This window comes from Lepisma saccharinum, chromosome 28 (genome assembly GCF_977018435.1).
Source record: "Lepisma saccharinum chromosome 28, izLepSacc3.1, whole genome shotgun sequence".
NCBI classification, from domain to species: Eukaryota; Metazoa; Arthropoda; class Insecta; order Zygentoma; family Lepismatidae; genus Lepisma; species Lepisma saccharinum.
Window position 1 is genome coordinate 37,191,019 of NC_139256.1, and position 27,754 is coordinate 37,218,772.

Sequence of the window (27,754 nt, forward strand, 5' to 3'; positions counted from 1 at the left end):
AAGAACAAAACAAACTGTTTTTTTTGTTTAAAACATGTTTTTTTTTAAACATAGTTTTAAACATGAGTTTAAAAAAACATGTTTTAAACATGTGTTTTAAACAAAAGAAAGTCAACCTTTTCCCAGTAAATTATAGTAAAAGTATAATAGGGGTGTGCGGGATCCCGAAGAGTCGGGACCGGGATCTGGAAAAAAAATCCCGATTTTTCGGGTTCCTGAGCAGTTAGTTTTTGTACCAGAAGTGCAAAAACAAGCACTGAAGATGAAAATTACGTGTAGAATTCGAGATTTTCAGAGCTTCGGGAAATTTCGATCATTTCCCGTTCCGAAAATTTCCCGACTTTGTCGGGAAATGGCGACTACTTCCCGTCCCGAATGTCGGGATTTAAAAAAATTCCCGTCCCGACCAATAAAATTCTGTCTCGCACACCCCCTAGAAAAAATACTCATTTCTATGAAACTATATTACTGAAGTACAGTGGCTGCAAGAACAGTTTATATCCCTTTGGATATAATGTTTACCATACTTCAGGGAAGGGGTGTGCGGGACAGAATTTTTTGGGTCGGGACGGGAAATTCTTTAAATCCCGACATTCGAGACGCGAAAAATTCTCAATTTCACGACAAAGTCGGGAAATTTTAGGGACGGGATATGTTCGAAATTTCCCGAAGCTCTTAAAATCTCGAATTCTACACGTAATTTTCATCTTAAGTGTTTGTTTTTGCACTTCTGGTACAAAAACTAACAATTTCCGATACGTTCCAGACATACATTTACACAAGAAAATGTCGAGAATTGACGACTTTTTAAAATGACCATTCTGTATTTCCCTACTGCTTGGGACTCCGAAAAGTCGCGATCGGGACGGGATCCCCCCCCCCCCCGATCCCGGTACCGACTTTTCTGGATCCCGCACACCTCTACTGTAGGGACAAAAGTAGGGGGTAATGGCCCCCTTTTTCAGCCACTGCTGAAGTAGGTTAGGATTCATATTCATCTAAATTTCAAGAAACTTAATATTATAGAATTACTATCTTCGTCGTGGAAAAATAAGGGTGAAATATGCCCTGCTGCCTGAACAGTTTATATAGGAGAAAACAACTTGCAGTGTCATAATAGATTCTCCAGATCAAATTATCTATCCAAAGTACAAAATTGCGTTACCTAAAGTAAAGGTCTGCGCTTCATTCAATTATACAAACCAATGAATCATATCACAAGAGAAAAAAAAAATACGTCATGATCAAAATCACGCATTGTGTATTCAGATACTTCCACCAGTCTCAAACTTACAGGACGGTACGAAACAAAGAACTTAGAAGTTTCGATTTCTACAGTAAAGCACGGGCCCTTCTTGTCGCACAACAGTGTTGCTACCTTGTGCATACATAGCTAGCCTGCCTAACCTAACAACGTAGGCATTTAGCCAAAATTAAAGGTATTCTCTGCTGCCACGTTCCTTTTCTGCTGTAACCCAAAAGAGACATGCGCGCGGCAGCAGACTGTTTTATCGTGATTTCATCATGCTATGTATGCAATTACGTCCGTAACACATACTGTGAAGTTTTAGCGATTAATTACACAAAAATGTTTTAAGATTAGGTCCCTTAGCATTCTTCTAATAATAAACCTAAATGCTCTCGTAGTTAGATTAGGTTCTGTTAGCATTAAAATAATATAACTAAATGCTATCTAAGAAAAAGGTTATAAATTACCTGTACATTGATTCCCATTAGTCATATACTTGCATTTTAATCGTCTTCATCTGTTCTTAAGATTTGTAACATCCTCTTAGCAGACGAATTACGTGGCAGCAGCAAATTTGACGCTTATTCTTACTGCTGACACGCGCGTGCAGCAGACTCTGCCAAAATTAAAAAGCTCTCTCCAGTGATGTCAGAACATAAGGTTGCTCAAGTGTTGTGCGATAAGTGAGACCCGTAAAGCAAGGATTAATTGACACTGATTCAATGAAAAGACAGGGTTCCCAAACAAAAAAATATCACAGACTATAAAATATCAAGTACCAAAATGTGTTTTAAACACTTCTAAAAAAAACATGTTTAAAACACATTGTTTTAAACGTTTAAAACATTTGTAAAAAAAACAAAGCCGTGTGTTTTAAACGTTTAAAACAAAGTGTTTTAAACACTTTTGTTTTAAACATGCCAACCCTGGGCGAGGCTCGCGTAGCAATGGAAGCTTACGGGAAATATTTTCATTTTTAATTGTCCATATCTTGGTTCTATTAAGCATTTGAGGCAGAATAATAAGCAAAACGCAAGGAATAAGACCTAGGTAATAATATGAAGAAGTTTACAGCACGCAATTACAATAAATGGCGTTATACAAATCAAGCAAAAAGTAATCACGAATATCCTCTTATATCGCCCCTACATTGAAATCTGAAGTTGCGTATGGGTAAATAAATACAATTTTACGTATTAAATATTTTGCTACCACACCAATACTTATTATCCTTCATACTTTCAAATTTTCACAGATGTTTTTTATTAATAATTTGTTCATTATAATTTATATATCTAGTATACAAAGGATGTCGCTGTCGCTGTTGTTATATGACGTCGCTTTTCTACATATTTAGTTTAACCGCAACAATAAAAATGAATGATAAATTTGATGGGAGCGTAGGCTAGATGAGTGTGGCAAGCACTGGCGTACGCAGGGGGGGCTTAAGGGGCTGCAGCCCGTCGAAATTCTTAGAAAATAAAAATAATCAAATGAAGACAGTAATGAAGTAAAAAAACAAAAACAACTTTAAAATGACCCCCAATAACTATTTTTGTGTTTGAATAACTTTTAAAACGAAGGATTAAAATGGTAATTGGAGCTCGTATCTAATGAAAATAGAACAGCGACAACGGGATATCAGCGAAATTGATTTTCGGCGATACATTCTATGAACCAATCTCATTCTGTTCAGTAAAGGTTAGATTCATGGCACTGAACCCGCGTACAATTTGAATTGAATTAACATAATCCTTGAGTGAGGTGGAAATGGGTTTTGGATATTTTTTTTTTTTTTTGTAGATGTGAAAATCTTTAACTAGTGATGCACACATGCTTTCGCTTACATTAATTAAAGTTTACACTATGGTAAAATTGCAGAAATATTCTACCTAAACTGATTTGTGTTTAAAAAACCGTAACATCAAGATATGTTTTTTAGAACTTAATAAATAAATAATAAATGGATAAAATGCAATGTCGTGGGAAAGCGTAATCCCTTAATAAATTCAAGGAAACTCGTGCCAGCTCGATGGCGAATCTGGTCAACCGCGTATTCGACTTTGAATCCCATCACTGAAGTTCCCGACTTGGAGTCACGTCGTGGGCATTGATGTTCTTTGTGTCTGCCCTTTCATCAATTTTATGTGATCAACACTCATCGCCGCGATTAACCAAAAGTGGTAAAAAGCGGCGTCAAATAACAAATACATGAACAATAGGCCTGGCCTCTGTCTTGGGTTAGCAATGTGATTTGTTAATCACTATACGGTGGAGGCCGAGGCGGAAATAAATATCAGTAAGAATAAAAATTCATTACAACTTACCCTTCCTGGAGAATTATGATTTTGAAGACGATGCTACCCACTGTCGTCTTTTTCTCGCTACACTTGCTTCCATGGACTTGAGTTTCATTAGTTTATTCAAATGTCGAATTCTAATAAAAGTTCTTGTTCTGACATACAGGGAAATAATCTTTTCGTTAACTTCAGTACTGTCTTTAGAGTGCCCATAACTTTATGTTGCTTGGAAACAGTTGACCCATGGATGGATGCAAACACAATCTCAAATTGAATAACTTTTTCCATATCCGAACCACTACGTGCCTCCACCGGGTACCGAACCGGAATCCCTCGATTATAAGGCGATGACGCCACCACTACGCCATCGGGAGGCCCTCAAAATAGAAATAGATGTGGTGCCAGATTCCTTAAAGCCCCAATTGGTACACTGCAACAGCACAAGAATGCTTACCTTTGGCACGCTTACTCATGGTACAGACACCGAATACACGTAACACGACCTAAATTTACTCGCTTTAATATTCAAGACAAACAGCACAAGCACTTCTGTAAACGAATACCTGATCGCTACTACTGAACCTGCAGATTTTTCTGACATCTGGGAGAAATCTGTGCGGTTGGCTTATACCGAACAATGAAAGCCATGTCGCTTTCGGAAACTGGAAGAAATTACTTTCCATTTGAATGTTCCCAACTGCAGGTATGAACCCCCTCGGTGTACGTCAAATCGTCTATCCCTTACCTGGAGGAATCGCTAGCGTAAGGCTCTATGAACTCAGAAGCGAACCTTGGTTGAGGCATGGGTGTGTATCATTGTGTGTCTTATCTATTTCATCTTTCATTTTCATTTTATTACCCTAGTTTGCTCTATATGTCAAAAAGCGACGTGAAATAATAAAAGAGATTGATTGAATTGGCGTTTTAAGTCCAGTTTATGTACATTGAGGCTAATTGTACCTACAGTTTAAAGTGAGATCCGAACCACTACGTGCCTCCACCGGGTACCGAACCCGGGATCCCTCGATTATAAGGCGATGACGCCACCACTACGCCATCCGGAAGGCCCTCAAAATAGAAATAGATGAGAACGTTAATTGGTTCAGTAACGATCTCGCTACCCAGCGAAGGTTTAAGGCTCGAGTCCCGCCTGGACATTGTGTCCCTTTGCGGGTGTCCATCAATTTCATCTATTCGTTACTCATCCTCGCCTTCCAATTAGGTAAAAGTTACAGGAAAGCAACCTAAAAATAACAAAAAAATATTTGCCTCGTAATGACGCAATCTGACAAGGACGACCGCAAGATTTTTTCACAGGAGAGGCAGCAGTGCTCAAAGAGGGAAAGGTTTTGGAATGCTATCTCTCTAGTTAAGAAAATCCTCTTAAAGAAAATTCCCCCACTAGGATAAATTGCATAGACATCCTCCACCCACTGCAATTTGTCTATGATTTTGCAATATACTAGTACTTATTATGTTACGCAGCAGTAACTTCAATTAATTCTTGTCAACAATAAGTCGCCCCTGCAAAGAAGTTGCTGAAATTCTACTGCTGGAAATTTTTAAAATACAACACTACCTGAATATATGTACAATATATTGACATAATTTGATGCATGTTTCTTCCGTGTCAAAAAAAAAACTACCTGTTAAATAAAAATTAAATAAGAAGGATACTGTTATAGACATTCGTATTATTGAAACTGATGGCAATATTTGCATTCATACGGCTTAGACGTTTATTATTGCGTAACTGTAACTTCATAATAATAATAATAGTTTTATTCACACGCACACAACACCGCACACAACACCGAAATTTTGGAGCTTCCGTGGATGCAACTCGACAGGACTCATACCAAAGACTACAAAAAAGTATAAATATAGGGTCGTTACACACACACACAATATATATATATATATATATATATATATATATATCCTGAGTGCCCAATTGTAGTAATTTCCACGTAGTACACCCTGGACTGCATTTTGCATACTAGTGACTAGCGAGGCTCTGGCGTCTGGACTCGTGGCCATTATAATCCTTGGTGGGGCTCGTATTGTGTTGTCCTTACATGTTTATGATTGTCCCTTCATCCGCCTCATCTTATCACCATTCATCCTCATCTTCGAGATTAGCCAGAAGTAGCAGAAAAACGAAATAATAATAAATCAATATGTATGTATGTGTCGTTCATTTAAAGACGAATTTCTACTGGGTTGATCGCTACTATGAGTATGAATGATGAACTAATGAGTGGAGAATGAGACAAACATTGCTATATGCCTTACTATGGTTCAAACTGGGGCCTCTGGCTTCCTAAAGCGTTATGCTGTCATGGAGACCCGTTATATACATGAGGGACTTACTTAATCCTTTCCGTTCAATCTTACTTTCTCGATCCTGTTGCAGTTATGTCCACGCTATAATTAATTAAGTTAGGGCCAGTTTTTCAATGTCCTGTTAATCTTTCTGTTAACTAACTGCCAGTTGGAGATAACAGCCAGTCCTAACCAGCACCGGGTTTTTCAATGTGAAAGTAACTACCAGTTAATTAAACCATGGTTCGTTCTCCGAAACAGTGTGTTGGCAATTCTGAAGCAAGGAAATTACAGGAAATCGACTTGCACGCCATCTGTTAGTATAGTTTCAAACCACGTCGACTGGCACACAGCCTGGCGTTTAAATGTAGAACTACAAGCACGGCGCGCTCGAAAGCACGTTATTCCATTGTGAAACGATATGAACAATGGGAGCGCATCCATTTGGTATGCTTACGAAATAAATTAACGAAAGACAGCACTACAAATTTGGTTTTCTTCTAATAAAGGCCAATTCCACGTGGGGGAAATGATGTCATGAGGCGCAAGCGCAGATACTTTCTTGTAGAAGAAACGTGAAGAATTCGAAAGTCGAGACATTCATAATAACTGTTTGTTGATATAAACACTATTATTATTATTAATATGTAAATATTGTACATTTGACTGCATGCTTTGTACCTCTCTATGCATATTGTTGAGCGAAAAAACAACATGTTAATAGTAAGCATGCTATCTAAACTTCTAAAAATATGAAGGTACGAGTAAAAATAATTTTAAAATTTACTCTAATATTTATCCCGAGAAGATCATTCAACAATAAAGCGTGAATTGAATGCAACACACGTAATAAATAATTGACAACAAAAAAAATACCCGTGACCAGGACTCGAACTCGTATTACAAAACACAACACGCTCTGAAAGCTGGTGCCGCTAACAACTACACCAAATTACCGAGTGGAGATTGTCCCGCCTAGTAGACCAGATATCCTGGCCACAAATTCTCTAACACAACCTTACCAAGCGAATTCTAGCAACTACGCTGCTTAATTTCCATATGTGCATGGACGTTGGTAAGCTCTGCCAAACAAAACAAGTCTTTTTCTGTACCAATTTGAAAGTTTTATGAATCATATCTTGTTTAATCTGACATTGAAGTTGCGAGTGTGGAACTTAGATAGCTGCACGAGGCATCCATGTTGCTTCGCAACTTCCAGTTAGGCTGGTAACTGCAAGAAGAAGTACCAGTAAAGATAATCGCCACCAGAGTTCCAGTTACGAGGTAACTGTACATTGAAAAACCGAAATTTTCACTAACTTCCAGTTACGTGCTGACATGAACCTTAACTGGACATTGAAAAACCGGCCCTTAGGGCCAGTTTTTCAATGTCCTGTTAATCTTTCTGTTAACTAACTGCCAGTTGGAGATAACAGCCAGTCTTAACCAGCACCGGGTTTTTCAATGTGAAAGTAACTGCCAGTTAACTAAACCATGGTTCGTTTTCCGAAACAGTGTGTTGGCAATTCTGAAGCACGGAAATTACAGGAAATCGATCTGCACGCCATCTGTTAGTATAGTTTCAAACCGCGTCGACTGGCACACAGCCTGGCGTTTAAATATAGAACTACAAGCACGCCGCGCTCGAAAGCACGTTATTGCATTGTGAAACGATAGGAACAATGGCTGCGCATCCATTTGGTATGCTTACGAAATAAATTAACGAATGACAGCACTACAAATTTGGTTTTCTTCTAATAAAGGCCAATTCCACATGGGGGAAATGATGTTATGATGTGCAAGCGCAGATACTTTCTTGTAGAAGAAGCGTGAAGAACTCGAAAGTCGAGACATTAATAATAACGGTTTGTTGATATAAACACTATTATTATTATTAATATGTAAATATTGTACATTTGACTGCATGCTTTGTACCTCTCTATGCATGTTGTTGAGCGAAAAAACATGATGTTAATAGTAAGCATGCTTTCTAAACTTCTAAAAATATGAAGGTACGAGTAGAAATAATTTTAAAATTTACTCTAATATTTATCCGAGAAAATCATTCAACAATAAAGGGTGAATTAAATGCAACACACGTAATAAGTAATTGACAAGAAAAAAAAAATACCCTTGACCAGGACTCGAACTCGTATTACAAAACACAACACGCTCCGAAAGGTGGTGCCGCTAACAACTACACCAAATTACCGAGTGGAGATTGTCCCGCCTAGTAGACCAGATATCCTGGCCACAAATTCTCTAACACAACCTTACCAAGCGAATTCTAGCAACTACGCTGCTTAATTTCCATATGTGCATGGACGTTGGTAGGCTCTGCCTAACAAAACAAGTATTTTTCTGTACCAATTTAAAAGTTTTATGAATCATATCTTGTTTAATCTGACAGTGAAGTTGCGAGTGTGGAACTTCGATAGCTGCACGAGGCATCCATGTTGCCTCGTAACTTCCAGTTGGTTAGGCTGGTAACTGCAAGAAGAAGTACCAGTAAAGATAATCGCCACCAGAGTTCCAGTTACGAGCTAACTGTACATTGAAAAACAGAAATTTTCACTAACTTCCAATTACGTGCTAACATGAACCTTAACTGAACATTGAAAAAACGGCCCTTAGTAAACTATTTGCATGAAAATATGCGCACGAGACTCTACTTCCACCCCCCTCCAGCACACACAGGCATTTCAAATTGTTTCACTTTACGATTTTTCGGGTGTTTTATCTATTGTGCTCGTCTCAAGATGAGACTCTCATCTAATAATCATTTAACTTCATTGCTGTGTCTCGTAATCAAGGGGTCCCGGGTTCGATACCCGGTGAAGGCACATGGTGGTTCGGATTCCACTTTAACATGTAGGTCCAGTCCCGATTAGCCCTACTGTGCATAAAGTGGACTTAAAACACCAAATCAACCAATCAACCAACCAACTAACTTTATTGCTGCGTGTAGAAGTGTAGACAAATAATGTTAAAGAACCAAATACATTGATTCCCTTTTTGCTGAATTCTGCATGAATTTGTTCGTTTGCCATCCTCAGTTAACTTGAGAAGGTACGGGAAAGCAGTGAAGAAGAACTACATGTTATAAACATTGCTTCCCAAGAGTTATAATCGCCTCTATGAGGCTATAAACTTGTATGATTTTACATGTTATTAAGCGGCCCGCAGCTGAGGGATCCCCTTTTTGACGTCACTCTAGCAGAAGACCTTCATGTGCCGCCGTAGCGCGGGAAGACGGAATAGCACCCCCTGACTTGCAGCTTACGCATAACACGCGCAATGATGCTTTTATGTTTTTATTTCCATGTTGCTGTAGCTGTACTGTAGAGGGCACTGGCACCTGAATCGAGAGAAAACGACAAATGACAAACGGCAAATATTAGAAATGAGCGAGGATGGAGATGAAAGAGAAACAATTTGCGATTCAGTGGTAAGATCCTTTTATACATTTAATTGAATATTAACTGTATAATATTATGTTTTGGAAGACAATGTTTAAAAAAAATGCAGTAATACCACCGTAGATAGGGTATTGGTACTTGTCTTACTACCGAAAGTCAACATGCCATTGCCCGCAAAACAATTGAAGAACGACTGTCGCGTTTTGCATTATGAGAAAATGTTATATTTAAATTTTTAAAAACAATAGAATTTGTAATGACGTACTTTGTTTAGCTTTCGTACCTAACATATTTGAATCAATTCAACATGTGTGTATCCGAGTTCATTTAAGTAGAAATATTATTTCCCCGAATAAAATCATGAACAAAATAATGTTTGGCTGTTTGTAAATGTACTGTCAGGTTACAGGGTACATTTTTTTGAATAAATTCACTATTTGTCTTGGAGTGTACAAATATTAAAGAAAAAAGGGTATGATTGCCCGTTACAAATGTGCATAATCCTTAAATTTTTATGATGGAGGTATTAAATACCTTTGGTTTTGCTCTCCATAGAGCAGAATATTTGTGTTGTGCACATTTTTAACTTCTCATGCTTACCCTTGGGATGTAATTAACTTTCATATTCTGGCATCACAGTATGTTATATAATACAATGAAAAACATTTGGGTGCTATTATTTATTCACTTTGAGCCTTTTTTCACACATCAGAATCAATGTTGTCCAGTATACATGAGCCCTGCTTGTAATTTAGGGAAATTTTTATATCTTACAGATTTAGTATTTGTAAGGGCCCAAAGTTATGATTTATTAATTCGGAGTTAATTATGAAGTGGATGCATTTTGAATATCATTCAGTTTATGTCTGCACATGCATGTTTCATCAGGTTAGTGATTACTGAAATGATTGTTTTCTGCAGAATGAATTTCCCTTCTGTATACTTCTACATATATTTTTGTGGTAACAGTTTGGGGTAATTGTCTGTTATATCGGAGACACATTTCTATCGAATATTTTCAGTTTTAAATGGTTCGTACTTACCAATTGTGTATTGCGGAACATAGTTGAAGGTGCCATTATGCTTATTACATGAAAATAACTTCGATTTTTCACATTACAAGTAATTCTTTTGGGCCCTTTCTTACGTTGCGGAACATACAATATGGCACGCATAGCTGTGTGCTTCTGTTTTGTCGATTTGGAGTGGGTATGCAGTGTTTCAAGCTTCTTAACCGAAAAATACCTACTTTCGTGTTCATTATGTCATCACAAACCATTGACGGATAGCCCCATTTCTGGCAGGGTTAGGTTAGGTAAGCATAGTTAAAAAAATAAAATAAATAAAATTCTGGTAAAAAAAAGGCATGTTTGGAAAAACTGGCGAGACAGCATGACTTTCGACGCTCGCGCCATCTGCAGGTACATAATGGAAACAACGGCATAATGTTGTCGCTTTGCACAGAATGTAAGTTTATTATATCAAACGTGCTTGTTTCTTGTTGTGTAGCATTCTAAGGTGAGAAAATACCTCCAAGATCTTTCAAAATACTACAGAAACTCATTTCCGTAAGTAGTTTCTGCTAAAATAAAGAAATGTGTCTCCGATATAACAGACATTTACCCAGTTTGGTATAGGGAAAACACATTTCACTTGTTCATTTCGTCATTTTTTACATTCGTACTTACCTATTATGCATTGCGAAACATTATTTAAGGTGGGATTCCGCTTTTTTAACGGAAAGAACTTCAATTTTCCACATACCGAGTAATTATTGTCTGTTCCTCTCACACACAATATGGCGGAGAAATCTTGACTAGCGTTGTCGATGATCAGTGGGTTTGCAGTGTTGCAACCTTCTTCACCGAAAAATACGTACTTTCATGTTACTCATTTTGTATTTTTTTCCCGGTTCGAAAACCCCACGAACCATGCACGGATAGCCCCACAAACCAATCATAAATACATTACCCCCACACCCCCTATATGCCTTCATGGTCTGGTGCTAAGCACAGGGGAGCACTTTACCTTTTTTTATATTCATAAATAGCCCCACGAACCATGCACGTGTAGCCCCACACACCATTCACAGAGAGCCCCACACACCATTCACGGAGAGCCCCATAAACCATTCTAATAACCCCACGAACCATGCACGCAAGGTTAGGTTAGCTTCTGTGAGGTTAGGCGAACATAGTTAAAATTGTCATTTTCTGGCAAAACAATGGCGAGTTTGGAAACACTGACCGGGGGTTATGTCATTGAACGCATGGAACATTTGGTTCACGTAGTTGAACATAATGGAGAAACGCAGTTTCGTAAGTAGTTTCTCCTGTAAATTTGAAGAAATTTGTTTCCCCTATACCATACTGTTGCCATTTTTGTTTATGAGCAACCACTAGTTTACTATTGTCTTGGATGTGGACTGGTGTTGCCATCTATGTCATGTGTGTGGGGTTGCAAAACAGTTGTACATTTTTAAATGATCTCATTCCTATGTTGAGCAGGTTAGGTATAGAGCTCTTACAATTAAAATAACAACCCTAAATGCTTTAAAACAGCTGATCTAACAACAGAATGCAAAGAATATATGCTTTCTGGGAGGCACAGTTGCTTACATAAGCTACTTTTTTTTTCTTTCCAATAAATACGTAAACTAATTACTTTTTGAGGCTTCAAATTTACTTTCACAATAATTTCCAGTATTCCTCAAGACTTCCTAATTCTCCTATAAAACTTGCGCAAATCATTGAACGATTTAGCTGGCATGTTCAATTTACAAGTTGTGAGTAGCATGCACGTATTACAACTTTGCACATTCCATGAGAAAAACATTTCATGAATTTCACCATGTCGTCACTCATCCTCATCTTTTGCGATTAGCCAAAAGTGGTAGAAAAGCGAAGTAAAATAAATAAATCAATCAACAAACATGAAAAACATTTGGGGGGGGTGAAAATTTTAGACAAATCGGGTATATCCTGCCTGGCCCTCAAATTGCCACCAATTGAAAATGATGGACCTGTCTCATAGTATGAACATGTGACTACAACTTACCAAAGTTTAACTCCCAACCATTCAATAATAAGGTGTCGGCAGAGACAAAAGTTTCTGGAATTTTCGCATTTCTTAATAAAAAATAAAAAGGCTTTTTACCAAAATGTGGGGATGCGGGTGATATATCGCCAAGGACTAGTCTTTTCTGCTGAATACTTGCAAAGTTTAACCTATTTGTGTCCATAGGGTCGATCCTACAATTGAATTTATTTTTTATAATTCCAATTTTACCACTCTACAAAACTACTTTACATAGCAAAATCATCTGAGAAAATTCAGAGTAATGAAATATGCGTCAATGGTGTATCTATTGTTCCATGTGACTTAATTGTCAGTATGGGAGACATATGGGCACTGTTTCTTATTATGGGTAATAAGGTACATTTCTTAGAAATAAAAATTTACATTTTTGACTCATTTGTGACCAGAAACGGATTTGATATTGATAAAAGTTATTATGAAAAGCGTTACTGAACAAGACTTTTATTGATATACACTGTGTATATTTTCTATTTGCTTTGTTATACATGTAAATTTTATTTTTTTATATACTTCCAGGCATCCCTTGTAGAAGGGTGTCGGTTACCAGTCAGGATGCGTGGTGGAGACGATTGGCGTATGTATTATGGTATATTTGTTTGTTCTGTTGCTCTTTACATTTAGAAAAAATAGAAGTTAAGTGTCTGAATATACTGTCCAAGATGTGTAAATGTGCATTTTCAATATACTGTGCATAAGGAAAAAATGATGTATGCACTTGCTCAAATCTACTGCTAAACATTTACACATTTTGTACGTATGTAGTTAGCAAGTCATAGTTATACAGTGGAACCCCGATTTTACGTTTCCGGATTTTACATTTTCCCACATTATACATTTAATCTTGATAGTCGCAACATAGTCTAATGTTAATAAATTTTGCTCGATTTCACATTTTCTCGTATTTTCAGTTTTTTCAGCTTGGTCCACTGAAAAACGTAAAATCAAGGTTCCACTGTATATGTAATCATGCTGATTTATCCTGCAATATTGTGTACATCATTAAGCTTGTTTTTGTACTGAGCAATATGAAGGATGTACTATTTGCATGGTAAAACTTAGCAGAGTAATTTAACCCTTAGACACCCAGACTGTTTTCAGCGTGAAGTTTGAAATAATGTGCTGCTTTAACTAAAATTTAATATCTCATAAAGTAAGAATCATAGAGTTGAAAATAGTACCTTTTTATATTCAACAATTAACCTGTTCCCTACACCCATGTAGTTTGTTTTGTAACATGATTGTGAGTGTGGGTTTGATGCTACACTGATGCCCTTTCACTTGCAAAAATCTATTTCAGCAGCATGAATGTAGATATGAGCAGGTGCATAGTTAAACATTTTAATGTAGAAAGAACTTAGTTTTAACCCCCCCCCCCCTATGCCATTCCTTGTAATAATGACACATATTGACACATTCATGCCAGCTCTGGGAGGGACATTTAAATGGCCAGCCCAAGTATTTTCTGAACCCAAACTTACCTAAAAAAAATGTTGCCGCCATCTTAAATTTTCGAGTTTTTCATAATGGCACCCTGGAGGCTGCACATGTCACTTTCTTGTCAACTTTTTCAGCCCAGTGGATAGGAACCCAACCTCTTCGAGGGTTCCTGCTGGTGTCCCCCACCAATGTCTCTCCATTGGTCCTTCCAGCATCCAAACGTGTTGAGTCCCCTGGAGCCCTCGGTAATTTTGCACCCCAAACATGCTCTCGGGCACTGCTTCGCACCTCCGCTTGAAGTCACATGGTGCACCCTTTTTCGTTCAACCATCAGTGGTAGAAAATGCAAAAATAAAAGCTGAAAAGAAAATTACACCGTGGTCATTTACAGGAAAATGCAAGCACATACTTTAAAACAACCATGGTCGTTTACGGACAGGAATGTGTTAAAGTATGTCACTGCATGGCACATATGTGTACCATATGGGCATCTAAGGGTTAAGATATACAATAAGTATTATGATAATGATATAGTTACACAGAGGTTTTGTAGCTGATGTACACTTGAGAATAATTGCATGACAAGTTTAAAACCAAAACTGGAGTATCCAAGGTGCATGTTTGATAATTAGAGAATCAATATTAGGTCTGAGCTGAAACTGATTTCTTGGTCAATATCACTGATACTGGCTGATATATTTTTGGATTTGTGTTATCCTGCAAGGTGCACAAACTGTTGAATATCGTGAGAATTATGGAGAATACATTCAGCACAAAAATAGTTTGGCGAAACTATGTGCAAAATGTAAAAAAATCATGAAAAAAAATCTGATTGGTTCATATAATGTACTTCCAATGTGATAATGACATTTTAACGCTTGTAACTATTCTAAACCAGGTTTCAAATAGCCAGGAATTGGAAACATTTTCAGTTCCAAGTGGTATTTGCTTGGCTCTAATTAATATATAAGGTTTTTTAAAATTATTGTTACGGCTTCCATGACATATAATTTTCTGATCAGAAACCAGAAAACAAACCTACCCACAAAGTATTAAAGGGGAGCTAAAGAAAATATTACATTGCCTATATAATGGTAAACAGTTTAGCGTATGTGCCCTTTGTGGCCTGTAGAATGCCCAAGAGGTAATGAATTTCTCTCCCAAGTGGTATACAGCATTTGCAGTGTAGCTCTTTCAACAATTCCATCCTTCAAATTATCAACAGAGGTCCTTATGGTCATGTAGAAGAAATCTAGTGGTGTAATATTGGATGAGCAGGGGGACCTCTGAATTGGTTCACCATATCTAACCCACCCCTCAGGAAAGGACCTAGTGTGGTGGTGTGCCATCATGCTGAAACACCTCATTGGCCGATTATCTACCAACTGAGCTACAGATGTAGCATGTCCAGGCAGGTCACAATGTCTTCCACAAGGAAAGCAGCTGTTGCACCATCAAACAAGTGTCTTACGATTTTTGGAATGGAGGTCTTTCTGATCGCCATATTATGCAGTTTTGGTAATTTACCTCTCTGTATGGAAAATGCTTACTCTCTAAGTCTCGATCGCCATAGGAAATAGTCATCAGCTTCAATTTTTGTCAAGGTGACTTGGATAAATTTGAAACTGTAAGGTTTATTGTCACCACCACTTTGTAGGCATGGAGGTGAAGCCAGTTATGAAGAACTCTCAAGAAAATCATTTAAGGTATACTTAAGGCAAAGAAGCCCACATACTTGATTTTCATGGGCTTTGGGAAAACACTTCATAGATTTTATCAACATCTCCCTGCAAACATCAGTTTTCCTGCTCCTTCTGTTGCTATTTTGAAGTTTGATGTCGATCCAATCTCCCAGATATCCATAAGTACAAGAACAATTGTCGTTTTGAAGTATTATTTCATGATGTCCTAGGTGGCATGGACAGCATTACCAAATGAAAATAGTATTCTGAGTATTAATTTTTTTTCTTTCTTTTTCCAGTTTTGAATTTTATAGCTCAAGGAAACGCTGACAATAATTTTGAATCACCTTGTACCTAATTTATCAAATCTTGGTTTTAGTTTACTGTTGATAGAACTGTACTGAGAAAAATATTATTACATTGTAGCAGTGTCTATGAAACTCATCCTTAAGGTCAATGTAAACTGAATAATATTAATTTATAAAAAATGTTTGATTTGAAATGACTTTCATTACTGTCAAACATAAACATGTTGAGAGCCAACTTGGTGGAGTAGTGATCAATGTAGCATGCTACAAGGACAGACGTTTCAGATTCAAACCTTGGGTTACACATGCTTTCTCATTGTGTTTGACCTGTCATCCATTTTATCTTTGAACCTCACTGTTGCAATTAATCCAAGAAAAGCAATGTGATTAGTAGAAAGTTCTTTGGATTAGCTTTCCAAAATGGAATTCCACAATCAACCAGCTAATTGGGAAACACTGTTTTCTAAATGAAATATTTAAAGTTTCACTAATAGTGTAGTTTCACTTTACATCTGTATATACGAGGGGAAATCAGTAAATAGGTCACAAATTGATGTGGGAAATCTGAAAATAGTAGTGAGTAGTTTCTAAAGGTGCCATTAGGTGGCAGCACAATCCAGCTTGATGATATCCAAGTTTAAAATATTCAGTTAGTAGTCGCTAGATAGGAGACACACTCATGGGCAGCTGAGTTTAAAATGGTGACTGTGCTCAAGGAGTGTACGTTAGCGCTTGCTGTTGTGTTTTTTTTGTGGGCAAAAGTACTTCCTGCAAAGCAAAAGGTTCCCTGTGTATGGTGAGAAGTGTTTGTCAGGTAAAGCTATGCACAATGGTCACTAAAAATCACCTTGGCGGCAAGTGTTTTGTAATGATATTGAATGTGAGGTGCGAATGTGACTGGGGTAGCAGCCGAAAGACTTTAATGCAGCAGGTTTTGGGGCACTGATAAATGAATAGGATAAGTGTATCAATGTTGGTGGAGATCATGTTGAAAAATATTTAAAGGGTTAGTAGTCTTATCTCACTTAGTATTTTTTTAATATACATAGTGCGGCAATTTGAAATTGAGAATGGTACTGTAAAAATAAACAAGTCTTCGTAGAAAGTTACTTACCTTCGATCATTCAAAATAGGACCCTCCTCCATCCACACATCGTAGCGCAATGCCTACCAGTGCATGGAAGGATTACTGGAATTCGTTTTGTGTAACGCTGTTTAAAATCCATGTTGTAGCAATCTTGATTTTTGGTACATCATTAAAGTGGGAACCTTTCAGTGCAGATTTTGGTTTAGGAAATAAAAAATAATCATATGGAGCCAGATCCAGTGAGTAAGCAGGGTGTGACAACACACAGAGTTGATTTAGAGTCAAAAAGGTCTTTGCAATCACAGTCTTGTGACTTGGGGCACTGTCATGAAGCAGACCCCAGCTGTCATCATCCCGATACTTGGGCCTCATACGTGTTATTCCTTGCATCAAACGTTTCAGTATCTCAAGATAAAATGCAGCAGTAACAGTCTGTCTGAAATTTCAGTCTACAGTAATGATTGTCCTCACTTTCTGAACCAATTTTGGTGTTCTCACCGTCCCTGCTACACCTGGATGCTCGTCATGTTCAATTGTCTCCCGTCCTTCACTGAAATGCCTGAGCCATTCAAATACACACATACAAGATAAACGATTGTCCCTATAGACTTGCTACAACATGTGAAACATTTCCGCAGCAGTTTTACCCAAGAGTGCACAAAACTTGATGTTTGCTCGTTGTTCCATGTTGAAATCACAACACGCTTTCATGACACGTTCCCACATTCAACAACGCCACAAGCGGCAATGTTGCTCAAGGTCAACGAGCTCTACGTCGATGTTCGTGAGATACCCGTTACTTATTCGCACCACAGAACGCTTGCACAGTGTTGCCACCTACTGAGAAAAAAATTGGTTGATTTCAAATTGCCACACTGTGTTCGTTTGTGACCTAGATACTGACTTACCCTTGTAGCATGTAATAATTCTAAGAAAATAAAGTGTTAGTTGCATTAGTAACTATGTGATGGCAACTTGTGTGTAGATTCATTGCGATTCCATGAGGAGATGTTGAGAATATTTGAAGAGATGAAAATGTAATGCATGTACTTTTACTGATCTGATCATGCTAGAAAGATTGTCTGAATTTTTTGCATTACTATATGTTCCTGGGCCTATTTTTGGCACTGGGGTAGCTAAAGATTTTGACCAGTTAACTTTAATCTTATCTTTTTCAGCCCTGGCCGAAATTGTCAGCATCAAAGAAGTCAAGGGTACAAGATATTTCTATGTGCATTTCGTTGACTGTAAGTACTGGTAGTAAGTTCACTAGTTTTAGTTCTCTTAAAGCTCGTTACCAGATTTGATATTCCCTTTCCAACATGTACAGAAATAAATGTTACTGCTAGTTATCCATCATCCTTGGGATATGGTGAATGTTATTTTTCATGTCTGTAATTTGACCAAAAATTGATACAAGCATTGCAAAAAAATGTGATATTGAATCTGATCTGGATATTCAATTTCCTATCTTTGAAATCGTAATAAAAGAGGCGACATAGCTCAGTTCAGTAGAAGTTTTGTGGTAATATATATATCTGAGCTCAATTCTTTCAAACCAAATACAATATGTTCCAGAAATCTCTCACAGATTCCATTCATTAACTCAAAAAGGTTCTCAGCTGGCCCCCGTGGCAGAATGGTTAGCACATTGCGCTACGACGCCAGGGTCTGGGAATGGATGTTTGTGAGTGTCCTTTCATCAATTTCAACATATCATCACTCATCCTCATCTTCGCAAATTAGCCAAAAGTGGCACAAGAAGCGAAGGAAAATAAAGCAATTCAATCTATTAATCAAAAAAGTTATTTATATTCCTGTTGTTGTATGTAGTACCAGGTGTAGAAGTATGAAACTGGAATTGGCCGATAGATGGTGCTAGCCGGCAGTGGAGGGCACGGAAGATCGCGTAAGCAGCGCCAACTGCTGCCCGCCACTCCTGAGGACGTTATATCGGAACACAGTAACCCGAGTGCCAGACAGAGGAAGGTGTTGCACACCCGGAACATGTCGAGTTTTGTGCCTACGTATACGATTTGCGGACAGCATTGGTGTTCTGTTATCATTTGAAGAAAACCGCCGCAGAATCGCATCGAATGCTTGTCGAAGCTTACGGCGAACATGCTCTCGGGAAAACACAGTGTTTCGAGTGGTTCAAGAAATTCAAAAGTGGCGATTTTGACTTGCGAAACGAGGAACGTGTGAAACCTCCGAAAAAGTTCGAAGACAACGAATTGCAAGCCTTATTGGATGAAGATGATACCCAAACGCAGCAGGAGCTCGCGGAACAATTGAATGTGACGCAGAAAGCCATTTCTCTTCGGTTGAAAGCTATGGGAAAGGTGCAGAAAGCGGGCAAATGGATTCCGCATGAACTGAATGAAAGACAGCAAGGATCCTGCAAGACCACTTGTCAAATGCTGCTCGCCAGATACAAAAGTAAGTCGTTTCTCCATCGCATAGTGACCGGCGATGAGAAATGGATATATTTGGAGAATCCTAAGCGTCGTAAATCGTGGGTGAATCCACTGCAAGACCAAATCGCTTTGGAAAAAAAACACTGCTCTGTGTTTGGTGGGATCAGCGGGGCGTCATCTATTATGAGCTGCTAAAACCCGGTGAAACCATTAACGCAGATCGCTACCAACAGCAAATGATCAATTTACATCGAGCATTATATGACAAACGGCCGAAATATGAATCAAGGCAACACAAGGTCATCCTGCTCCAAGACAACGCCTCACCACACACAGCAAAACGGGTCCGGGAAACGATCGAGGCATTCAAATGGGAGATACTAGGGCATGCGGCGTATTCTCCCGACTTGGTTCCTTCAGATTATCATCTATTTGCCTCACTGGGACACGCTCTTGCAGAACAGCGCTTCAATTCGTATGAAGATGTACGAATTTTTCTCGCGGACTGGTTCGCTTCAAAATAAGAACGTTTTTTTTTGGCATGGCATTCATAACCTGCCGGAAAGGTGGGAGAAATGTGTAACTTGCAATGGAGCTTACTTTGAATAAAATATTGTTTCTCAGTTGCAAACACCAGCCGTTTACTTCTTGAAAATTCCAGTTTCATACTTCTACACCTGGTAGTTGGGTATCTGAAAGTGCAGCACAAAACAAAATGTGTAATGTTGTTTATCAAGACTTAATATGTTAAACAAACACAAAGAAACTTCAGAATGTAGTATCAACAGCAGGAGTGATCGATTGATTTTGTTATTATGGGCACATTAGTACATAGGCTACTTTTGCCCATCACGCAATACAGGGATAAGCCCCTTAACTAAAATAAAATTGAGGACAGGAAATAAAAAAATGTCTATTAAGAACTGGACTCAATTTTTAGATTCATGCATTACCTAACAAGAACTAAAACTATACTGTTTCTGAAACTAAAATCTCCTTACCTATTATAAACTGAGGTTGTACAGGCACAAGGGTGTGCAGGACAGAATTTTTTTGGTCAGAACGGGAATTTTTTTAAATCCCGGCATTCGGGATGGGAAAGAATCACAATTTCCCGAAGCTCTGGATATCTCGAAATCTTCACGTCATTTTCACCTTAAGTGATTGTTTTTAAATTTCTGGAATAAAAACTAACAATTTCTGATAAGTTTCAGACACTTACAATGCAGAAAGCATCGAGAATTAACAACTTTTTAAAATCACCATTCGGTATTTCCAGACTGCTTGGGATCCTGAAAACTTGGCAAGTCATCCCAGGATCGGGATGGGAATTTATTTTCCCGATCCCGACTTTTCAGGATCCCGCACACCCCTAAAATACACACTCAGCACACACAAGGACAAAATTACTCCATGGATGAGTATCCGGACACCAGATCCTTGTTTGCCTGCAAAAAGCAGTTTCTCGGTTGTACTATGGAAAAGTGAGGTTGACTTTTTGGTGCCTTACCAGAAGGTCACACTTTACACCCCCAGCAGTAGGACTCTTCATCTGCAAACAGCATCGAAACTTGGTACAGTAAGTTTTCGGAAGACCCATGGGAGGTAAGGAAGACACCCAAGGAATTCATGTGTCATTTGGGTGCTAAGACAGTTTTCATAGCAAAGTAAGAAGTGACAGGCCCCTCCAGTCTTAAAAAGAAACCTTCACTGTGCATGCAGGTCAAAGAGATGGAGGCATTACGATGCTCGCTATGGACCATATTGGTGGTGATGTCACCGCAGATGACAGAGCACGTTTGAGTCCAAAGAAAGTGGTCACTTGTTTTTCTATTGAAAAGCATTGAATTTTCCATCGGACGTTTAGCTTTAATATTGTGACAGCAGTTATGAAACAAAATTCTGATACATATCATACATCAATGTAAAGATGAGATTTCGGAGAATTTCTGTATATATCACACATACACCTGCTGCAAAATGACTTCGGACCTCATGTGAAATCTGCTGTACTAAGCAGTCTATCACTCTGTAGCTTTGTATGTAGTGTTGTTTTGTTTCAAACACAGAATTGTTTCTGCATGAACGTATCTGGCAACAGAGTATTACTGCTGATAAGCAAGTTCATTTCATTTCGTATTGTTAGTTGACACAGGAAGGGTGACTTTCTCCTGTAGTGTGTGTGATATATTGCTGTTTTTTCGTGTGGTGCACTTTGTGTTGGATATTTGACTACTGTACAGGTGTATTTGTGATATGCCGGGAAAGTACTGTAGTAGTGTTGAAAAAGCCAACATTATTGCATGGCGAAGTGAAAATGTCCCAATAAAGACGATATGTAAACAAACAGGTCATGCAAAATCGACCATAATAAAGGTACTGGCAGCCGCCAGAGGACTGCCTCCGACTGTCATTCCAAAGCACAAATTTGGTGGTGGGAGGCAAAGAAAAACAACCAAATCTATAGATGCTCTCCTAATGAGAGAATATAGAAAAACCTTCGACTGACAGCATCAGAATTTAAAGAAATGCACCCGAGTGTGCTGGAAAACGTTAGTGTTCGCACTATCCAGCACCATTTACAAAATGACTTGGATTTGCCGTGTCGTACTGCTGCTAAGAAGCCACTACTCACCGCCCGCATGAAGAAAGACCGGCCTGATTTTTGCAAATAAATATGCACACTGGACACCAGCACAGTGGAGTAAAGTCATGTTTTCCAATGAAAACTCATTCCAACTGTTCCGAATGGGAGCTGCTAAGGTTCGACGTCCATCATCTTCAGATCGATACGACCCAAAGTATATGCTTCCGGCCGTTAGGCACTCCCAGTCTGTAATGGTGTGGGGGTGTTTTTCAGGTAAAAAATGTAGGCAGGTTTATATTTCTTACCGCAAAACGTGACTATGAACACAGACCAATATATCAACTTTCTTAAGGACCATTGAGTGGATATGCTTCAGATCCACGAGTGTGATCTTTTTATGCATGACAACACTCCTTGTCACACGACTAAGAAGCTAAGGAAATGGCTTGAGGAACAACAGATAAAGATGTTAGAGTGGCCTGGGAATAGCCCCGATCTCAACCCAATTGAAAATTGTTGGCATCGTATGAAGCAATTTCTGGGAAAGAAGAAGATTCAGAACCTACAGACCCTCCAAACAGAACTGAAGAAAATGTGGTGCATTGACATGGACATAAATTACTTCTGAAGTCTTAGTGATTCCATGCCCAAGCGCATCCAAATGGTTCTCAAAAGTAAAGGCAACATGACTCTGTTCTAATGTATGCATTTTTTGCTGTATCTAATAGTTTAATAATAGCTTTTCACATGAATTTTCTGTATTTTTTTTTGCTTCTGTTAAAAGGTCCAAAGTCTTTTTGTGGCGGGTGTACCTTATAGAGTATAAAGAATAACTGGAGTAAGAAAACCATGCATATTTTAAGAAATTGTAGATATTCCAGTTCCAAACACAGACCAGGTCCCGGGTTCGATACCCGGTAGAGAGACACAGTGGTTCGGATCCCACTTTAAACTCTAGGTCTAGGCCCAATTAGCCTTACTGTGCATAAAGCGGAATTAAAACACCAACTCAATCAAGCAGTCAAAAACCGAAGTGCAGTCACGCTGCCGCTATGGATGATGGGAAACCAGCAGCCTCATGTGACTGCAGCAGCCTGCCCATTGACTTCAATTCCGAATCAGATGCAGTTAGGAGCATTCGCTTTGCTTGATTTCCTACTCCATTTGTTCTTTACATTCTCATCTGTAAGGTATGTGTTATATATAGACGTATTCTCCGAAATCTCATCTTTACATTGATGTAGGATATGCTTCACAATTTTGCTTCGTAACGGCTGTCACAATTCTTTAAACTAACCCTTCCAATGGAAAATTCAATGTTTTTGAATGGACTAAATCCATGTGTCTGGACTCAATCTTCCAGTGTGACATGACAGTAATATGGTCCATTGAGGAAACAGCCCAGCTTGAGTGACATGCAAGTGAGAAGCAACACAAGCAACTTGTTGTGTCACTTCGGTATAAATGGCTGTATTTATTTCTGAAGGTTCATTCTTTTAACTGAAAGCTGACTCAAGTAGTCCATGTTGAAGTGGAGATCAGAGATGAACTCGAAAATCCTTCTCACAGACTTCTGCCACACCTTATGCTTTTCTAATTTCTTATGGCCAGCCAGTCAGTTAGGAAATGGTTATATATTGATATATTGTGTTCATTCCATCACCATTTCAGCAGTTCATCATTCATCTTCATTGTCTCAATTAATCGGGGAGGTAGGAAAGCAATGTAAAACAATGTAGTGAAATTTAATTGATAGTAAACCCTCAACTTTTTTTATTAAGTTGGTTTAAAGTTTAGAAAACTTTTCATTACAATGCAATACAGTCAGCGATTTACATAGCAATTGCCACTCCATCTGTAAGCCATAAATAGAGAGCTTTCCAGTTGTAGTATCAAAGAAGAGGACACAGTTAGCAGGCTACACAATGGTATACTACTCTACCATTTAAAGGATATGCTCCCTATTAGAAGGCTTTGGAAATATCCCTTTGTCCTCTTGACCAGCCCCTTCGTAGCTAGGAACAGGATGGTTTGTGAGCTATCCATATCCATACAGAAATTTTAAGCTTTGAAAAACTTCACATAAGCAGATAAAAATAACCTAATCTTTATTTTATCTAGCTGAAAGCTTTACTTCCTTACTCAGAGACATCTTATGATAGAGCACAGGAACAAACTCTGCATGTTCTTGTCAGTTATCCAGTTGTCTTAGTTGAGATAGTACTGTCTTAACACTTTTAAAAATACAGGGTAATTCAAAAGTCTCTTGACATTTTAATCAAAAAGAATTTTGTTGACAAAATTGATAGTACTGTTGAAAAGTACTCTGGAATAGAAGACACACTCGGTACATTTCAATGTGGTGGTCCTTTAAGTCTAGGCATAGCACCTGCCTCTCTTGCGTAGACCTGAACACATGCTCCAACATAGCTGGTGTGATCTGCTGCAGTTATAGCTGGTGTGATCTCTGCTGCAGCTATTCGCTGTGTCAGTTGCTCTATGGTATTCATCTTTACTTGGTATACCCTACACTTAAAGAAACCCCAGACAAAAAGGTCTAGGGGAATCAGGTCCGAGAGTGAGCTGCCTATAGTCTTTGTAATCAGTGACGTGCGGTGACGTCGACACTTGGGGTAGCAATGAGTGGTGTGCCCAATGGGTCATAATCCCCCCTCCTTTTAGGGCCCTGTGAAATCAGGAGTCTAGAATTCTCTGTTTATGATTGTCCCTCACGACTTTCATAAGCTCTTAGCTACTTATTGCGATTATACCTGCCGCAAAATTAGTTTGGTATTGAGAGCTGAAGGAACATGCGTCACGGTGTTGCAATATCATGCGGTACGGTACGGTACTCAGTGCAGCCTCTGACGCTGTGTCTAGGAAAACGTGTTATGAAAAGGTACAACAATGAAGAAATGTGTTTTTGTTTTTCAAGGAAAATGGGATAACAACGATGACAACAACAATGATGAAATGTGCTATTGTTTTCTCTCTTCATTTCCATTACAACATGAACGAATTAAAGAAACTGGCATTGTTTACAGGTTACCTTTTCTGAAAATACTGAATATATACACTTGCAGTAACCATTTCTTTCCGAAGTCGCAGTTAAAGTCTGCCCATCTTTCAATTAGACTGCAACTGAATTGCACAAAGTCCAGTTGGTGGGGCATCTGACATTCATGCTGGAGACCCGCGGTGGTTTGTGGAAGTTTTTCAAATATCCCGAGCGGCTCCGGGGTCGACTCAGCCCAAGTGAGTACCTGGGGCAAACATGGGGTAAAGGCGGTTGGTGAACCACATCACCTCATCACCTCCATAATATGGCCTAGGTCAAGGTCGAGAATGTGTGGAGCCCTATCCCCATATGCCTCCATACTTTACTTTATTTTGCATCCATTAAGTTTTTTTTTTGTATGAGAAAATCAGAGATTTTATGACTGTCCTTAAAGATGTTTCCCCTCCTTGAAAAAAATCCCGAATCTTTCAACGAAACGCACAGTTTCCCAACAGTGGGATGATCTTTCATTCTATAATAAGAGTAAATATGGCGACCAAAACCGTCTTGCTGAAATGTATCTAAACTTGTAACGCGTTTACTGATATTCCTCTTCTTTCCATGTGTTCCCAGTTTTGAAGCGTCGCATTGATTTATTTATTTATTTCTACCACATTATATTTTTCTTTCCCTCTGGTAACAATAGTGTTCTTAGACACGTCGACAGCAGCAGCAGTCCTGTCCAGAACTTTATTTACAGAAATGATTGGACCCCATTGTTTTTCTCTTGCAGAAATTATTTGCGCTCAGAACAAACCATCTCCCGCGTTTGGTCTTTGAGAAGAATTCCTTTTTCTTTTAGTACATGACCTCTTTAGTACATTGTCATCTCGAGTATTGCCTCCTGTGCTTGACATTCTTCACACAAGCACACAACACACTCAAGCAGAACACAGAAAATTATGTACAAAAAAATAACACGCTATATACAACAAAGAATACTCTAAAGTCAGTAAACACTAAACATACGGACCTGTTAAAATATCAACGCAACAAACAAACACGTCCTCTCCCAACAACATGAAATCTGATCGCAGGAAGAATCGCCCGATAAGCGGCAACACCGAGATAAACGTTTTCTGTTGCTAGGTAACCAAGGCTTGGGTGAAGCACTGGGAAGATTTTGATTGGCTCGCATGCCAGCAACCCACCTTCCCGCAGTGACGTAGACCCGCTTTCTCCACGTGCTTCCCAAGCGTCAATACCAAACTAATTTTGCGGCAGGTATAAATCTATACAGCTAGAAAAAGCAATGGGGGATAAACAGGTAACAAAACATACCTTTTTCTACTTTCTTCAATGATATTCATTTGGTTTTTTGAGTTCTGGGATACATTTTTCATTTGTATTTTTTTTTCATTATTCACTGCAGGCAGAGTAAAACACATAGGAACAAGAATGCACGCCATGCTCACCACGAATTCTGGCCTGAATTGGTCTTTGTGAGGTCCCTTCATCAGTTTCATCATATCATCACTCATCCTCATTTTCGTGATAACCAAATGTGGCAGAAAAGCAAAGTAAAATAAACCAAACCAACAACAAGAATTAGAATGCACGTTCTCTTGTCCAAATAAGTACATCCATATTTATGATTGTTTAACTTATCCATTTTTTTTTATTGGAGGCCAAGAAATTAGTATATTTAAATAAAACACTACTAAAACGAGAGCAAGAGAGAGCGTGAGCAAATATATGTTATTTAATCATTATATATTCCATATTTGAAAAAAAAAGAAAGCATAAAATTTTTGTCGGCACATAAGACGTTCCAATTGCATAAATAATAAAAGTACATTCCATATTATACATACAGGGTGGCTCAATAAGTCACTTAACACACCCAGTACAAGGCCACTGCAGCGCGCAACATAGAAATGGTGATGACCAATCGTTATCAGGCCAAGGGGGAACCACATTGACGCCACCCACATGGTCGGCGGCCATCTTGATGTCCGCCATCTTGAATTCAACTTCAGAATTTTAAATGGGAAAGGGGTCGTGCGACATATCAAAATGGGCTAGAATTTCACGAGAAATGCAATGGTGAAGGTTTTTTCGATGTATCTTTAACCAGTAAAACGTTATGACTGAATTCTTGTACCAATTTGCTCCTTTTCGAGGTGTTAGAAAAATGCCTTAAAATTTGTTTAGCGCTTCGGTAATGCATCGAGATCAAAGTGACGTCTATGGAGAGACGTTCGCATGCCATTGCACATTATTTTAATCGGATACATCCATGAAGAGCTGTGCATTATGAATGGTTGTCGCGAACAATTTACAGTGTGACGCTTCCATTGAATTAAAAGTCCTTCACAGTGACAAGGCTAATGTTTATGTTCATAAGGAAGATCATAAATAGAATATTCGATGATTTTTATCTGATAACCCATTTTCGACAGATCAAAGCTGAATGGTTAGTGTTGGTAAGTTAATGGTGTGGCGTGCTGTGTGGAACACGATTGGTTAGTCAATTTTCCATCAACGGAACCTTAAATGCTTAGGGCTACTTGGATTTGTTAAATAAACAGTTTTTTTCATCCTTGCTTATGGAAGAAGGTACTTTTTACAGAGTTTTTCAATAGGGAAGAACACCAGAACACTTATGGGAACGTTATGAACCAGTTTTTGTCCAAAGTTAGTTATCATATGACAAGGGTCACATATTATGTTTATGAACTTCCTTCTGAACATAAACATTAGCCTTGTCACTGTGAAGGACTTTTAATTCAATGGAAGCGTCACACTGTAAATTGTTCGCAACAACCATTCATAATGCACAGCTC

At 38.5% G+C, this 27,754-nt stretch overlaps 1 protein-coding gene across 2 annotated transcripts in view; it reads left to right on the top strand.

Moving 5' to 3' along the window:
• The first annotated feature begins 9,254 nt into the window (after nucleotides 1-9,254).
• The window catches only part of Tip60 (Histone acetyltransferase Tip60), a 54,728-nt gene continuing 36,228 nt past the window's right edge, over nucleotides 9,255-27,754 (top strand). The window contains exons 1-3 of one of the 2 annotated variants that reach the window (XM_083114158.1): nucleotides 9,255-9,322; nucleotides 12,909-12,978; nucleotides 18,085-18,153. In XM_083114158.1, coding sequence (XP_082970284.1) covers nucleotides 9,278-9,322; nucleotides 12,909-12,978; nucleotides 18,085-18,153 — 184 coding nt within the window. In that variant the 5' untranslated portion in view covers nucleotides 9,255-9,277. The remainder of the gene's footprint in view (nucleotides 9,323-12,908; nucleotides 12,979-18,084; nucleotides 18,154-27,754) is intronic. The other variant, XM_083114159.1, reaches the window with a different exon arrangement.